We start from the raw sequence: 15478 nt of genomic DNA, 5'->3' as shown, positions 1-15478 counted from the left end.
AAAACACAAAGTAGTCCTAGAGTTAATGGAATAAAATAAAAATGTTATTTCACTCACATTTATTTATATATCTCAGTACACCATGTCTATACACAACAGCGTTTACAATTATTAAACGCGTTTGGATGACAATGTCACCAAAATGCACGACTACGTGAATACCTTACAAAAATAATAGATATTTGAAGCCTCCTGCAGGTGTTAGTTTGAACAAATCATATTTCTTTTGGAAGCTTATTTTCAGTGCTGGTGATTGGTCGTGTTAGGTAGACAAATTACACGTTACGGCGTGTTATCACGTCTTTACTAAGTCTTTCATGACATACGACACAATAGTATTTCGATCAATTAATCGTGGAATCAACATTTATTTTCATAATTACTGCATTTTGCCTTCCAAGGAATGCATCAAAATCCATTCTTAACATATAATTGGGTAATAACTTAATTGTTCGTGTCTATATAGAGAACAAATTTTTCTTTATTTTGTTCAGATTATAATTTCTCCAGAGCATTGGTTTCGTAAGGCATGGTTGCATAGCGGTTGGAGTCGAGTTTGTAGACAACTTTGTAATTAACCAGCGCGGGCAGATACCAGGGGTGTCATTCCGCTGCGCGCGCGTCTGCTATGATCGCACGCGCTTGCTCCAACGCTTTTCTGAAATGAAAAATACATGTGAAAACGTAGAAAGTAATACAATAGTTGATTTTAAGCTTCATACCTCCGCTTCATAAAAATATTGAATATATAGTTACAAGCGAGGGTCTATCTATAAATTACTTTATACTTTGATGGGACGGAGAGGATCTACAAAGTGCAGTTGCCGCATGAGACAAGGTGGATCGAAGAATAAGACTTTACATGTATAAAATTTTAAAATGTTGAGCATTTTAGAGATGTGAGTTTACTGACATGTGCAAGGGGTTGTCGGAGTGCAGGCGGCTGAGCGCGAGCTGCGCAAGCGCCGCGAGACGCTGCAGCGCGGCGCGGCGCAACGGTCCGGTGCGCGGCAGCGTGTCCGCCAGCGCCGCGCCCGCCGCACACATCAGGCACGGCGGCGCCGCGCCCGCCGCCATGCACAGCGTTTCTACACACACACACAATGCATTTTTATTTATAGATAAATACAAATAAACTTCTATATCTATACGCTTATGCTAAACGCCTCATCACATTGGTGATATGCAAGCCTGTTACTTTTTATTTTAATTGCTTGCGGAGCTTGGTTGTAATTTTACGATCATGACGCTCCATACGTCTGCTTTTAATGGGTGTTCACTCTCTTTTCACTATGACACAGTGAGGCAATTAATAAAGTGAAGCTCGTCACGGGTATACAATGAATTTACTGCGGTATCGCAACATTCCCGCAACATCATGTGATACCTTCAAGTTTGCGATAATAAATGCAAACTGAACAGCGCCAGCTCGTTGCGAACAGAATAAAAAAGATAATAAAAGATCTGTTACCGATGAGCGCAAGCACCCTGTGGTCAGCCTGCAGCAGCGCGGGCGGCGCGGCGAGGGCCAGCGTGGCGCGCAGCAGCCGCACGCCCGCGCCCACGCAGCGGCGCCAGAACGGACCGCCAGGACCCTCCGCCACGCTGCACAACACGCAACGTACACATTAACATTTCTCTTCAAATATTTAACATCCCATCAAACATGTGGTATGTGGTGTTACTGTAAAGTATAATGTGGTGACAAGTTTAAACAAAAGACCTAATTCCTGTATATAATCCTAATACAGTGCACAAAAAACCATTGGCTATTCCTTAGGTATATGTGCAGTCGGATCGAGGACTTGGAGTATATGCCAATTATTAATACACGTCAATTACTATCAATTTCATCAAACAATGAATAAAATACAAAGAAAGTATCTCTCAGCTTAACAAAAAGATTATCATTGAATGGCGTTTGCCACTTGTAATAATTTCAACAATTTGATAATTATCGATAAATTTTATAAACCCTTCTATCTTGCAAGTACGAAAGAAGCAGCCAACAATTTTAAAATATACGACAGAGCCATCGCGAATAGTAAACAGGTGTATCTGAACCGACTGTGGCGGCAGCGCGGGCAGGAAGACGTCTGCGTTGTGTGCGGCGGCGAGTCGCGTCGCCACCGCGGTCGCCAGCACGCGCAGCGCCGCCGCGCCGCCCGCGCCCCCGCCCGCCGCGCCCGTCGCCGCGCGCAGCAGCAGCTGACGCAGGCGCACACATGCGCGCACGCACATCGGGTCCCAAGCATGCTCCACTAGTTCTGCAATAGAAAAAAAGACATTGTTGTTATTATTTAATTACCTATTTAATAAATGAAAAAAAAAATTGCCGTAGCCTTCGGTTTCCACCTGTGCAACAAGCAATACGAAAAATGTGTTTCCGGGTTAAAAAAAATAATTGTAAGCAATATCTCACCGACAAGTTTGGGCAGCACAACCTTGTTGACGATAGTAGGTACTAGCAGGAGATCCACGTCGTCGCGTACTGAGTCTTCAGTCACAACGACAGGTCCGTCCTCCTCGCCTTCTTCGGAGTCTGAACCCGACGAGCCACTCGCTGCCTTCTCGCAGCGGACACCATACATCATCAGGGACCTGAATTTTGAATATTCATGTTTTGAAATGTTAAGGATCAATTTTCGAAGTTTTAGATAACAATCATTTATGAATTTAAATCCGCGTGTTTCTTTCGGATCTGGTGCAACGGATTCCTTAAGCCGTTATATAATATGTCTTATAGATATAACATAAAACCATGTTTCCTACTCACTTGTACCAGTCCATCTTCTCGTAATCATCATTGTCTTCATCCGCTAAAGGGTTCCATAGTATCAACTGCAATAAAAAAAAAACAATTTCGATATAGTGTTAAAGTCGTACATAATTCATATGAAATATAGTTATTTGAAAAACTTATAAAGCATTTTGTGACTGTAAAGCTTTCAGTTTTGACAAATAATGCGTATTTTATTTTACTAGTTACTAATAATATAAATGAAAATGCTATATTTGATTCGATTCGTTAGACTACGACCTAGATTATTATGTCATATATAGGCTAGGTCCATTACATTTCTATGACGATTATTCTATCTCATGGGATTATATTTGGCTTTTTCAGTCTTATGTTGAAATAAATGCCACTGGCGTCGTACAAATAGCACTATGGACGGCTGCAGTGATTTAGTGACTTTTGTAGGAAAGGTTATTGAAGCGGCCAAAGCCGCGAGTAATATGCACCAATGTCGTTACCTGGTGCCTGACATAGGGCGCGAGCAGGCGCGGCAGCGCGGCGGGCAGGAAGGCGCGCGCGTACAGCGCCGGGTCGCGCCGCCGCCAGCGCGCCACGCGCGCGCACACGCCCGCCGCCGAGCGCCACGCGCCCAGCGCGTCCGCGAACAGCGCGCAAGCCTCCGCCGCGATCGCCTCTGGTGGCGCAACAACAAACATTCACAAATATTCACTACACATCAATTTGTATCATATAAGAGACAGGCCATATGAATAAATATCGGCAAATTTGCCGTACAATCGGCTTACGGGTGGTGTATTACAATCTAATTAAATTAAAAAACTTTTCACCATCAAAACCTATCAAAATAACTTCAAGCTGTATAAAACCCTCATGTTACTTTAATAATATGTAGAGTAATAATAATAAAATAATTGAATGTGACCGCTGCAGACCTCTCTCGGCGCGGTAGTGGTGCAGCTCGCGCGGCGGCAGCTCGTCGTCGCTGGAGTCGCCGTCGCGGTGGTGGAGCGCGGCGCCCGAGGCGGCGGCGGCGGCCTCGCGCTTGAGCCTGCGCGCGCGCCGCCGCCCCTCGCGCTCCGCCGTGCGCCGCACCTTCTCCTCCGTATCCACAGGCTTCACCGACCCCGCACGCGCTGAGGATGCACAACGATTACATATTATTATTGTAACACAAACAGGACAGTAAAAATGGCTTAAATTGCATATTTGCGCTCCATTAGGTGAAACTTGTAACTCTTCAGCATTCTGGCTCCACACAACACATAACGGGAATAATTTATAGATGGTGCAAGATGTGGTTATTCAATAAAAATCACTTATAAAATGGCGTGAACAACGCACGATACTATCGCATGTATGTATATGGTCAGACTGTTACAATATTCCAGTTGTACCTTCTAATAAATATTACACATTATGTACTGACCTCCCATGGCTAGCACGTCCTGCGCCTGGTCGCGGACGTCGGCGCGGCGTCTCTCCACGAGGAACTCGCAGCGACGCCGATGCATCGCTAACGCGCGACTCTCTAATGCCTCCAGTTGTGGCATCTGACAAAAAATATTTTGTTACAAAAATAGCGCCTATATACCTAATAATATTTAAATAAACAAAACAAACGTGATAGCTTCAAAACAAAGAGCAAATGAAAAGTATTTAGGCAGATGAAGAAAACCTACTTAAAAACAATTATGCACATCATTCTTAACCATTCCCTAATAAAAACAAAACGTAACCAAAGACGAGCAGTAGATACCTTCTCGTCCAGACACTCGACGAGGTCGGTGAGGTACCCGCGCGCGGCCTGCGCCCGCTTGTACGCGGCGCCGAGCGTCGAGCACCGCTCCGACGCACTCACGCGCACGCGCGCCGACTGCTGCAGCCGAGTCATCACTTCCTCGCGCTTCTCCGCTGTTTTGTTGCGCTCCATTTTTAGCTCTTCTAGTCTGTACAATTTATTAGTTAGTCAATAAATATATTATACACAGTATTTACAAAATCACATTAAAAACTAAAAACATGGATGATTGTAACTCAATCATGCAAACATATGAAGTATTTACGTAATGTTTGTGGATAGGTATCATTAGGCAATACATGATGAAAAATAATGAAAAATATGGTCATGTGACCCTAATATGTCCACATGGGCACAGGTAACCCTAAAAAAATCTCCTATTTACCTATACGGCTATCAAAACTGTCCTTCGATCACAACGAGCCTATTTGCAGAAATTCGGCCATAGACGGAATACGCCCCCCTGACCTACAATGATTTTTTATCATCACAACTACTGTAAGTACATGACCGCTCACCTTTGCCTGAGCGCGACGACAAGATCGTGCGCAGTGTTGGGCGGCGTGGCGGCGAGCGGGCGCAGGTGCGGCTGCGTCACCGCGCCCAGCGACACCGGCGCGCACGCCGTCGCGAACGGGTTCAGCTCCACCGCGCTCTCTGCAACACACGCAACACTCTCAGACTCGAAACGAACATCGGACTAGTTGCTCATGTGGTTGAGTGATTACTGCACCCATAAACATACCCAACACCCGTAGAATCAGATCAGTAATTATTCGTACTGACTGCGTGACAATAGGGCCATGAGGTGAAACTAAAACCAGTCTACTGAACAGTTACTCTATATAAAACTGGATCTATAACTAACCTGATATATCAACAATGGCTGGCATCGCCTTCTGCATCTGCTGCTCCTCCCATTCTTCTACATCGCTGTTAATTTCTTCATCAGGCGACGCAGCCGCCGTGCCACCTGCCAACAACAGGATACACGTCATGTAATCATGTTAATTACATCAGCTGCCATATTCTTTTATCAATAAATTGTTGCTGTCTGATTTACTAATCTACAAACATTTTTAACGTTCAACCTTTTTTTAAAAAAACCGAAATGTATGCAACTTAAATGAAGTGGGTATTCGATCATTACAGCTTTCATTACGGAGACGTATTCCTGTCCAATAAGAAGAGAAATTAATCTTGTGTCTGGCAATCTTACTAACTGTACGATAAGGAATAGTAAAGCCACCATTTAATAACAATTTTAGAATATACACTGATAAACTAAGCAACTAACGTTTAGGCTTATCACTGGGTAAGTCGAGGCCTCTGACGTGGATCCTTCCCTCGTCGTCATCCTCGTCGGCGGATCCGTCGTCGTCTCTCACTAGTCGCGAGCCGGCCGGCGCCTCCGAAGGCACAGGAATGAAGTCAGCGCCGAGCTCGCGCGCCTGAAAATGTATTGCTATTGGATGGTTTGTATTGTATGCTGTGCAGCCTGGGAAGACGCCAGGGACTCATAATAAAGAAAACGTAAGAGATTCGAATATAAAAAAAACTCAGTGTGAATATGGGAATTGCGCGAAAAATGTAAAGTATGTTTTTCTTTTAAGTTTTTTATAAAATTTAATTTGAAAAAATATATTTTTTATAAATATCTATGATATGTTACGTAAATGAAAATAAGATAAAAAAGAATGGCAACTTTCCCGTGCTGCAGCTATGAACACGTTTTTACAAATAATAATGGCATGAATATTATTTTCATAAATAAACAAATACTTATAGATAAAACGATACCTTTTTCAGGCCGATTTGTGACTGAAGTGAGCGACGTGCGAGGTTTAGAATCATGTGAGTGATCGATGAAACACGCAAAGCTTAGACTGGTTTTCAAATAAACAGTTTCCCACTCACAGGGGTAAAGTAAAAACTAAAACGTCGATGCGCGATATTTTCAACTTTTTTTCATTAAAACTTTCGGCATAACCCCAATCTACTGTAACTTTTCCGAGCCGATGTTCCACATCCCATTTCCACATAATCTGCCTGCCAGCCTACACGCAGCAGTCGTCGGCGGCATCACTGGTCCCTCACCTCTCATACCTGCTGTCGCGTTTTGCGCGCGGCGTGGATGAGCGCCGCGTCGGGAATGGCGCCGGGCACGGCCAGCGCGGCCCTGACCGACTCCGCGCGGTACCGGTGGAACCCCCTGTCCTCTTCGTCGTCTTCCTCCTCCGAGATGTCACCCGCGCCGTCCGCCGCGAGAGCCTCCCGCCCCGACAGTATCAAACCCTCGAGCGTCACTTTCTTCTTCGGTTTGGGCGGTTCTTCATCCACGTCCATGTGGTTGCTGTTATCCTATTGGTTAATTGCGAGTGAAGTTTTATTTTACATTATATGCTTACGCTCAATCACAGTTAACGAACAGAATAGAAACGCGATGAGTTTTTGAAATTGTTTTATGTGTATCTCACATTGGTATCTTGGAGTTTGGGAAACATTGATAAGAGATTTTTCTATCTTCGCGGAACAACCTGACTACCCAGTCATGAAACAGCAGCTAATAAGTTTAGTGGCCACACTGAGTAATTATCAGATTCCATGTGTTGTAAGATGGATCATGGAATCCTTTGCAGTTCCTAACATGCATGACATCACCTATACTTTATGTTAGTTCAGGACTATAAATGCGCCTATTATGCCAATGCCAATATAAATAACAGAAAAAGGTTTCTACCATCAAACTTTATTAACACCATGCAAATAATTAAAATAAATAAACCTTTTGCTCTTAAAGTGTCCTGCTTTCATAAAAGGTTTCAGTTGATTTCCCACTTTGAAAACATGGCACCAATTTATACTTACCAATCTCAGAAAATAGAAAATGTGATAACAATTTTAATAATCAGGTTTGTTCTACTGAAATTTTTTGGAGATCATGGCCTTGAAAGCTAATATTTATTATTGTGATACCAATTGCTTGTTCAGAGTATACAGTATTAATAATCATTGTATTGATATGGATGTCTGTAGTAGTGGTGTAATTTATCATTTATGCCTTCAACAGATAAGAAACCACAAGGAAAATATAGGATACTAACACTAATGTATACTTTATTGTGTTGCATACAAGCATCTCTTAAATTATCTGACATACTCATATAAATTTCCAGTTGGGGTAAAATTAAAAGACAGATGTAAATTTGCTACAGCTAAACTTCTGAGCATTTAAAGTCTTTTTCAATACAAGAAAATAACTGAATTTAACCCAAGCATTTTGAACATACTCTAAGACAAATCTGAAGTAAAATATTTTGCATTTTGAAAAAATAGTTTGATGATTCCTAAAAAAAATTCTTCAAAATGTTTTATTGCCATGGATGTGACTGTTATGTCATCTTAATGTTACTTTTTTGAATACCTCACCTCATTGATGTTATTGTCATATTTGTTACTATCACCATCTGGGACTTTCCGTCTCTCCTTCTCTCTGCGCTTGGCCAGCCTTTTGCTCTGTGATGACTTCTTTACCTTGAAAACTTCTTCTTCCTCTTCTGTGTATAAAATAATATTATAAACAGATAACAGTATATCAACAGTGAAAATTTCATGAGAGTCATTTTTTACTGTTGAACTGGACATTTTATTTTCCATCAATATGAATGTTCAAAAATTTTGATATTTCTTAAAATGAAGGGGCTATAACATCAAATTAGTTATGTAGAAAACACATACAGTTAGAAAACTTTGAGTCATATAAGTCAAGTTATTATGTCAGAAGTTTTTAAGTATACAACTTATTTTACTTTCCATTATGTCCACAAATTTTATAAGTATCAGTCTAGAAAGTAATAGGAAAAAGAAATATATTTTCTTTTAGTTTTCCTTTAAAGTTCCTAATTGCCCCTGATGACATTTGAAATTTCCACTGTAAATATGATAATACAAATATGTTTGAGCTTATGCCTGAGATGTTATCAATTTATTTTGTAAATATAGTTAGCAATACATACAAATTTTCATTGCAATTTAAAAAAAAATGTGTAATTCTATCAATATATAACAAGTCATGCTGCTTTTTTATTGCATCACATTACATTTCAAAAACAATAGAATTAGATGTTCTACATAATGTATAATATATTAATTACATTGTATTGAAAAATACTAGTTATTATTTTTATAAATAGCCTATATATAACTATCTAATGTTTGCAAATAGTTTGAAGGTTAATGGTGTAGGTATGTCTACAGACTCCAACACAAAAAGGTCACAGAAATAAACTTGTTACGTAAATAGAACTTATAAAATTATTTTACTACACAATGCTTATATTTAAATTATTTTTTGAATCATCTCAGGACACCAATACAAATTTTGTCAAGCATGATGTCCTACTGTAAAAAAGAGTCCTCTCTGTATTATTTTCAAAGAAAATGTTTAATTCTAGTGAACCACACAAGCTCTTTGCTAGTTGGTATTTATTTTTATTTACTATGTCAACATGGTAAATACCTTAGAGGTGTATTATAGCCAGTATATTGAAAACTATAAAATAAAAAAATATTTTTCTCGAGAATACGACTAGTACCCTAATCTTAGTCGACTACTTTTATGCACTAAATAAAAAGATTTGTTTTAGTTTTAAGAGTGATATGTTTTCTAATAAAGATTTAAATTGTGTGTATCTAAAAATAAGATACTCGATGAGAAAAAATTTCGCGTTAAATCGGTCCCAATAAACATCTAATGAAACCCACTCCGGAAAAGACTAATAAAGCATCAAGGCTATGCTAATTTGCCCTAGGGCTTGGCTACGTCTAGGCCTACCTTCATCAACAAAGCTTAATAAAGAAGTGGTTTTCACAGGTTTTTCCTTTTTCTCGTGGCTGATGATCGGCGGTGGTGGCGCCTCGGGTTCCGCGTCTTCGTCATCATCAGCACAAGCCACACGCCGCTGGATCCGCTTTGGTTTACGAAACGAAAACATTTTACAGGCTCTCGTACACTAAAAGGATAGTTTTATGTAATTTCGATATGTTACTATTATTTTGAAAAATCTAGCTAAATAAAATGTGAAATATCTGTCAAAAGTTGATTTTTTTTCTACTATCATATAGACAAGTACCAAGTACGTTATGACTTCTGAGTGTTGTGGTGACTTATTGAATTAATCGATTAATGTATAGAATATTTGCTGTATTCTCGAGTTAAATTGTTGTATGCCATTATAGCGGTCATAGCTGTACTATAATATAAACGTATAATACATACACTTTAATCCTACCTATGTACCACAATAAATATAATTTGAATTTGAAAATCTTGTATTTCATGTTAGTAATTTTTCCAATCTGTATCCAAATAGTATATGTGTGTTTTATAAAAATACAATTAATATCGATATTTATTATGGTTTCAATATCATCCACAATACTTCAGACTGCACCTAATAGTTTTAATAAATACGGCCTGAAATCCTTTTACAGATCTAATCATAATATATTCAATAATTATGATAGCCAATACATACAAATAAATTACGTTATTCCACCCCTTATGTGACCTAATACTGCATACTTTAATGACTAATGTATGATTTGTGTTTAAAAATCTAAGTAAGGGGTCATACTACGACTTCTGATTACATTTGTAACAATTATAAGAAATCGAATGACAGTGTGCATCCTTATTCATTAATTCCGATTCGGACATCACTATATCTGCCATTTTTGTCCCGCACAGAAAGTTGTGCGTTTGGTCTTGGTAAGTTTTTCTAAAATACATCTAAATTTATCGAATCAATCATGATTTTTACATTAAATATTTTATCGTTGTTTATGGAAATGATATTTAATAATCGTTTGCGTGTTATATTTTCGTACAAATACCAAACATGATTTGTTGACGACGCATCTTTCATATTGCAGTCCTTAAATTTCTTCGAAGTCCCTACGCCACTCAATTCAAGATGGGTAGGGAGGACAAGGCTACTTGGAAGACTAACTACTTCACCAAGATCATCGTAAGTATTCCATATTTGCATTTGAATTTCCTAACCTATTATCAGAGTGGTTATCAACTTAGCCGTAATAATCAACATAAGGGCCGTTAATTCAGATAAATAAAATAACTAACTTAAAGAAACGTGCTTAATAACTATTAATATTATACATTTTTTATATGACTCATAGGATGTTCGTGATAGTTAACCTCAAATAATCTCATTTTTTAAAAACGCAGCTTAAAAACTCCAACTCCTTGCTAAAAACTCTCAACTCCTTGACTGTTTTGATTGTTTCGCTATTAAGAACACGTGATTTCCCCCGAACATGAATATGAGCTTGAATAGCCATGAACATTTTATCTTGTGCTAACGTAGGAACTAAGCACTACGAAATGCTGATGCACTATCGGCAATAAACTAACTTTCCAATGTAAATTTTCCACAGCAATTGTTAGACGAGTACCCAAAATGCTTCATAGTGGGTGCAGACAACGTGGGCTCGCAGCAGATGCAGCAGATCCGTATCTCGCTGCGCGGGCACAGCATTGTGCTCATGGGCAAGAACACCATGATGCGCAAGGCCATTAAGGACCACCTGGACAACAACCCAGCTCTTGAGAAGCTGTTGCCGCACATCAAGGGCAATGTTGGCTTTGTCTTCACCCGTGGAGACCTTGTTGATGTGAGTAACTATTGATGTTTATCATACTTGATTCTCAGCAATAAGTATGCAATTATTTTTTTCATTGTAATATGCATTTAACAACATTGTTGATTTCCTGGAAAAGTTACAAATGAGCTATGAATTCCTATCATAGCTCATTTGTTGCTAAATGACTATTGTGGCAACAAATGAGACCACCCATATTTTCTTATTCTGATATTTATTTACTACTACCTTAACACATTCGAGGACAGAATGTGATTATACATCACAATTTGAAATTTTGATATGACGCAATATACAAAGACGTTTGAATGAAATTATTTATGACAGAATGTTCATTTCTGATGCACTTTCAAGCTAAAATCCTTTTGGATGTACCTTGTGTCACAACATGTGAAATACCCGAGACTCTACTGTCACATAAGCAAGTTTTAAACCATTTCGAATGAGGGCAGATGATAGTGTGCGGTAATGGGTATGTACACCCGCACTTTACTGTGTCAATCTAGAACGCTGACTCATGTGGTAGCGTCTGCGAACGTGTTAATTACATCCAGATCATTCAATATCAATGATTGTGTACCCCCAGGTGCGTGACAAGCTGCTGGAGAACAAAGTGCAGGCTCCAGCCCGTCCTGGCGCCATCGCCCCTCTGTCTGTCGTCATCCCGGCCCACAACACCGGCCTGGGTCCTGAGAAGACCTCCTTCTTCCAGGCTCTCTCCATCCCAACCAAGATTTCCAAGGGTGAGATACATTATTAATATTAGACTTGTACAATATCAACAGGGTTTTATTATATTTTATGTTGGGTTTTCCGATATACAATCCTAATAGTTGTTTTTCATCCATCATGCATTATATTGATTATAGAGAACCAAGTACTTGATTATAAAATACAATTTTACTCATTTTACTTACTTACAAGACTTAAATCATGTCTGTTCTAATACCAGGGAAATGTTCTAAATTTTTTCTGGCTTCGCTTTCAGACTACAGTAAACACTTCAAATTTATCCTAGTGTGATGGCATACACCATGTGTATTGCACTGGCATTTTGAAGTTACATGTTTGTAAATTTTTCAATAATATATTTTTCTCTTGGTCATGCCATAATTTCAGAATGACTTAACCAATTTCATTCATCTTTTTTTTTATCAATAAAAGTGGAATAAATGTTTATCAGACATATCTCTAATACTGGACTATGTTTGCATTCTAGGTACTATTGAAATCATCAACGATGTGCACATCTTGAAGCCTGGCGACAAGGTGGGCGCCTCTGAGGCCACCCTTCTCAACATGTTGAACATCTCACCCTTCTCGTACGGTCTTGTCGTCAAGCAGGTGAGCCAAATAACTTTTATTATCAATCAAATTAGTCCTGTTGCTCTTCAAATGCAAGAGACTTCAAGAGAAACTATTTAATGTATATAAGTGTAGGATTTTCTTTACTGAGATTGTCTCATGATGTAGTTGTATTATGGTATGACTGCAATGCTGAAGTTTCTGGTTCCATCCCCGGATGAGGCAAAGTTATATTGGGTTTGGTTAATCAGTATCAGCCTGGAGGCTGAAATTTGTACCTGGAACAGAAAGAACACAAATTATGCGCCTGTCTACCCCTTCAGGGATAAGTGGCGTGTATGTATGAATGTTTCTTTTTTCTTTGACTGAAAAATATGATTAATATTTTGATGACCAGTGATTTATACCAAGGATTTATAAAAATATTTTGTAAGCACACAAATATTGTATTTTTGAGGTGCAAGACCAATATCATGTGTGTTTAAAGAAATATAGGGTACAGGAGTACTATTTTGAGCATTATTGCATTTTAATAAAAATGGTCTAACACTCATTAAAAGCCAAAGTGTTGAGTACAGCTTGCATAAAATAAATGCAAACTGATAATTTACCTTTGGTAAATAATTTGTTATGCAGCAATATATATTAGCCTTCATTGTGCTAATATTGTTTGCTCATAGCATACAAATAAAATTTCTTATAGACCATATTCTATTTAAAAGCAACAACATTAATAAAGAAAAAATCTTCAAAGCCAACATATTACTACACACTATACAAACAATAACAGCATTTTTAGCAGTAAATAATTCTTAACACTACCCTCTTAGGTGTACGACTCTGGCACCATCTTCGCGCCGGCCATCCTGGACATCAAGCCTGAGGACCTTCGTGAGAAGTTCTTGGCTGGAGTGGCTAATGTGGCGGCTCTGTCGCTGTCCATCGGATACCCGACCGTGGCTTCTGCACCTCACTCCATTGCCAACGGATTCAAGAACCTGCTGGCCATTGCAGCCGTTACAGAAGTGGAATTCAAGGAGGCCACTACCATCAAGGAGTTCATCAAGGTTGGTATTGTTGTGTCATGTACTGAGCTAGCTTATATATATATACAGAAGTTTCTCTCTGATTGACAAAACTGTTTCAGTTGACTCATCAAAGCATGCCTAATATTGATAAACAGTTATATGTATGAATATTAATAATGCTAAATTAGATAGGATGTTTCCATTATAGAACATCTAATAATACATTATACCCTTTTTTATTATACTTAAGGGTAAAATTTTAATTAATGTCTGTTCTAATACCAGAGATACTCACCCTAAGTTCTCTGGCATCGCTTTCAGACTACATCAGTCTTCAAATTTATCCTAGTGTGATTTTGTTTATACATATTGCACTGGCATTTTGAAGGCACAGTTGTATCCTGAATCTCCAAATTGTATAAATATATTATGAAGTTCAATGCTAAATGAGTGTATTTTCATTAGGACCCGTCCAAGTTCGCCGCGGTGGCCGCAGCAGCTGCCCCCGCCGCCGCCGCGCCGGCTGCTGACAAGAAAGCCGAGGAGAAGAAGGAAGAGAAAGAGGAGTCTGAGAGCGATGACGACATGGGTTTCGGTCTCTTTGACTAAACCAGCAATCGCCGGTTGAGCCCCGTGGCCGCGTCTCGCACTCGCTGTGACGGGCACGTCAACGCCGCCGGGACGGACAACCCATATGGCGGCTGACAACGTCTGTAGCATCGCGTGCTTGCAATAAAGCCACTTGATAATACTTGCTTGTTTTATTTGTATAATTGCGTCCGCTTTACAAACAAAACTGCGAAATATGAACACTGAGATGCAAGGGGTGAAAAAAATCAAAATAAATCAATTCTATTTGTATATGACATCTAGCTTAAATTTTTTTCGCCCCTTATTTCATATTGAGCCTACACTGCTGTATATTTCCATTCATAAGTTAGTAAGTACACACGCAGCCATATTTGATATACTCTCGGCTGCAATTTAATTATGCTTCACATCATCATTTGAATTAGTAGATTATTGCTTAGCGATGGAAATGCTCATGACAGCATTGCGATTTTTTATAGAATTACTTATAGTAAATATATTTTCGGTAATGTTATGTGCCGTAAAAACATAAAATAGCACCCACTTAAAATTCTATACTTTGACTATCTTATGTTTTAAAATATGTATGTATCAGGAGTTTTTACGAGTTCAAAATATAAAATTTCAACATACAAATCTACATTAACAAATTACTTTTAAGAAGTTTTTTTATACAAGAAATAGGTATGCCATGTCTAATCATAACATTTAACTATTATATGATTTTATCTTCAAAGATAGGCGCACCATACGTTTTGTTGTCATTTTACACATTGCACCCCTGTCTGACAAGCTTCCCATAAAGGATCCAATGGAAGAATCGTTGGCCACATCTAACCTGGGAATCGATATCGGATCTCCCAGCGTAAACTAGGCGAAGTCACGTGACGTCATTTTAACTTTATTCCTAGTGCTCTTCATGCACCAAAATTTTTCCTATTCTGTAATTTGTGCAGCTTATCTGTGATCATCGCGTAGACAAAATAATTTGGCCCTCAAAAAGTTTTTGATTTCGACACGGTAATCGTACATTTAGTAAAATACTAAGCTCTAAAAACAATATTACATTTGCGGAACATTTCCTTTTTCCCGACTACGGTGTAGCGAGATAATGATTTTAACAAACTAAAGATATAGGTAACCATTTTATGTTCCGCAAGTGTCGCGTCTAGTAGGCTGATTTTGACGAATGTGTATTGATTTGAGATCGTTAGTTTGATACGTAGGCTATATATTTTTACCGATTTGATATATGGAAGACTTTCCCAATTCGACAGATTTTTAAGCACTTATCGTAAAAGTATTAGGGGCCGT

At 38.9% G+C, this 15478-nt stretch overlaps 2 protein-coding genes and 1 non-coding gene across 4 annotated transcripts; 2 read left to right on the top strand and 1 right to left on the bottom strand.

The window, feature by feature from the left end:
- Positions 1 to 42: 42 nt before the first annotated feature.
- Positions 43 to 9706, bottom strand: LOC115447851 (PAX3- and PAX7-binding protein 1). Of its 2 annotated transcripts, XM_037444899.1 has the most exons (16): positions 9394 to 9706; positions 7989 to 8116; positions 6666 to 6920; positions 5857 to 6010; positions 5428 to 5532; positions 5078 to 5216; positions 4518 to 4707; positions 4188 to 4311; positions 3694 to 3894; positions 3259 to 3434; positions 2777 to 2841; positions 2423 to 2601; positions 2069 to 2267; positions 1472 to 1605; positions 914 to 1088; positions 43 to 658 (listed from the first exon to the last, which is right to left on the bottom strand). In XM_037444899.1, exons 1-16 carry the CDS (start codon positions 9551 to 9553, stop codon positions 604 to 606), a joined length of 2439 nt encoding a protein of 812 aa, XP_037300796.1. In that variant the 5' UTR covers positions 9554 to 9706; the 3' UTR covers positions 43 to 603. The 2 variants fall into 2 exon arrangements, with proteins under 2 accessions (XP_037300796.1, XP_030030952.2); XM_030175092.2 differs by lacking the exon at positions 43 to 658 and having other exon boundaries at positions 949 to 1088; positions 2065 to 2267; positions 9394 to 9705.
- A 413-nt stretch (positions 9707 to 10119) lies between these two features.
- Positions 10120 to 14324, top strand: LOC115447846 (60S acidic ribosomal protein P0). Its single transcript, XM_030175086.2, has 7 exons — positions 10120 to 10329; positions 10494 to 10588; positions 11016 to 11252; positions 11827 to 11983; positions 12460 to 12584; positions 13376 to 13612; positions 14039 to 14324. The coding sequence occupies exons 2-7, from the start codon at positions 10535 to 10537 to the stop codon at positions 14180 to 14182; spliced, it is 954 nt and encodes a 317-aa protein (XP_030030946.1). The 5' UTR covers positions 10120 to 10329; positions 10494 to 10534; the 3' UTR covers positions 14183 to 14324.
- On the top strand, positions 13104 to 13234 carry LOC115447861. Its single transcript, XR_003939048.1, has one exon. It is a non-coding gene; the product is annotated as a small nucleolar RNA SNORA36 family (small nucleolar RNA).
- Positions 14325 to 15478: the final 1154 nt, after the last annotated feature.

This window comes from Manduca sexta, chromosome 28, assembly GCF_014839805.1.
Source record: "Manduca sexta isolate Smith_Timp_Sample1 chromosome 28, JHU_Msex_v1.0, whole genome shotgun sequence".
Lineage (NCBI taxonomy): Eukaryota > Metazoa > Arthropoda > Insecta > Lepidoptera > Sphingidae > Manduca > Manduca sexta.
The sequence above is the reverse complement of the archived record's forward strand: the minus strand, read 5'-3'. Positions and strand labels throughout refer to the sequence as shown.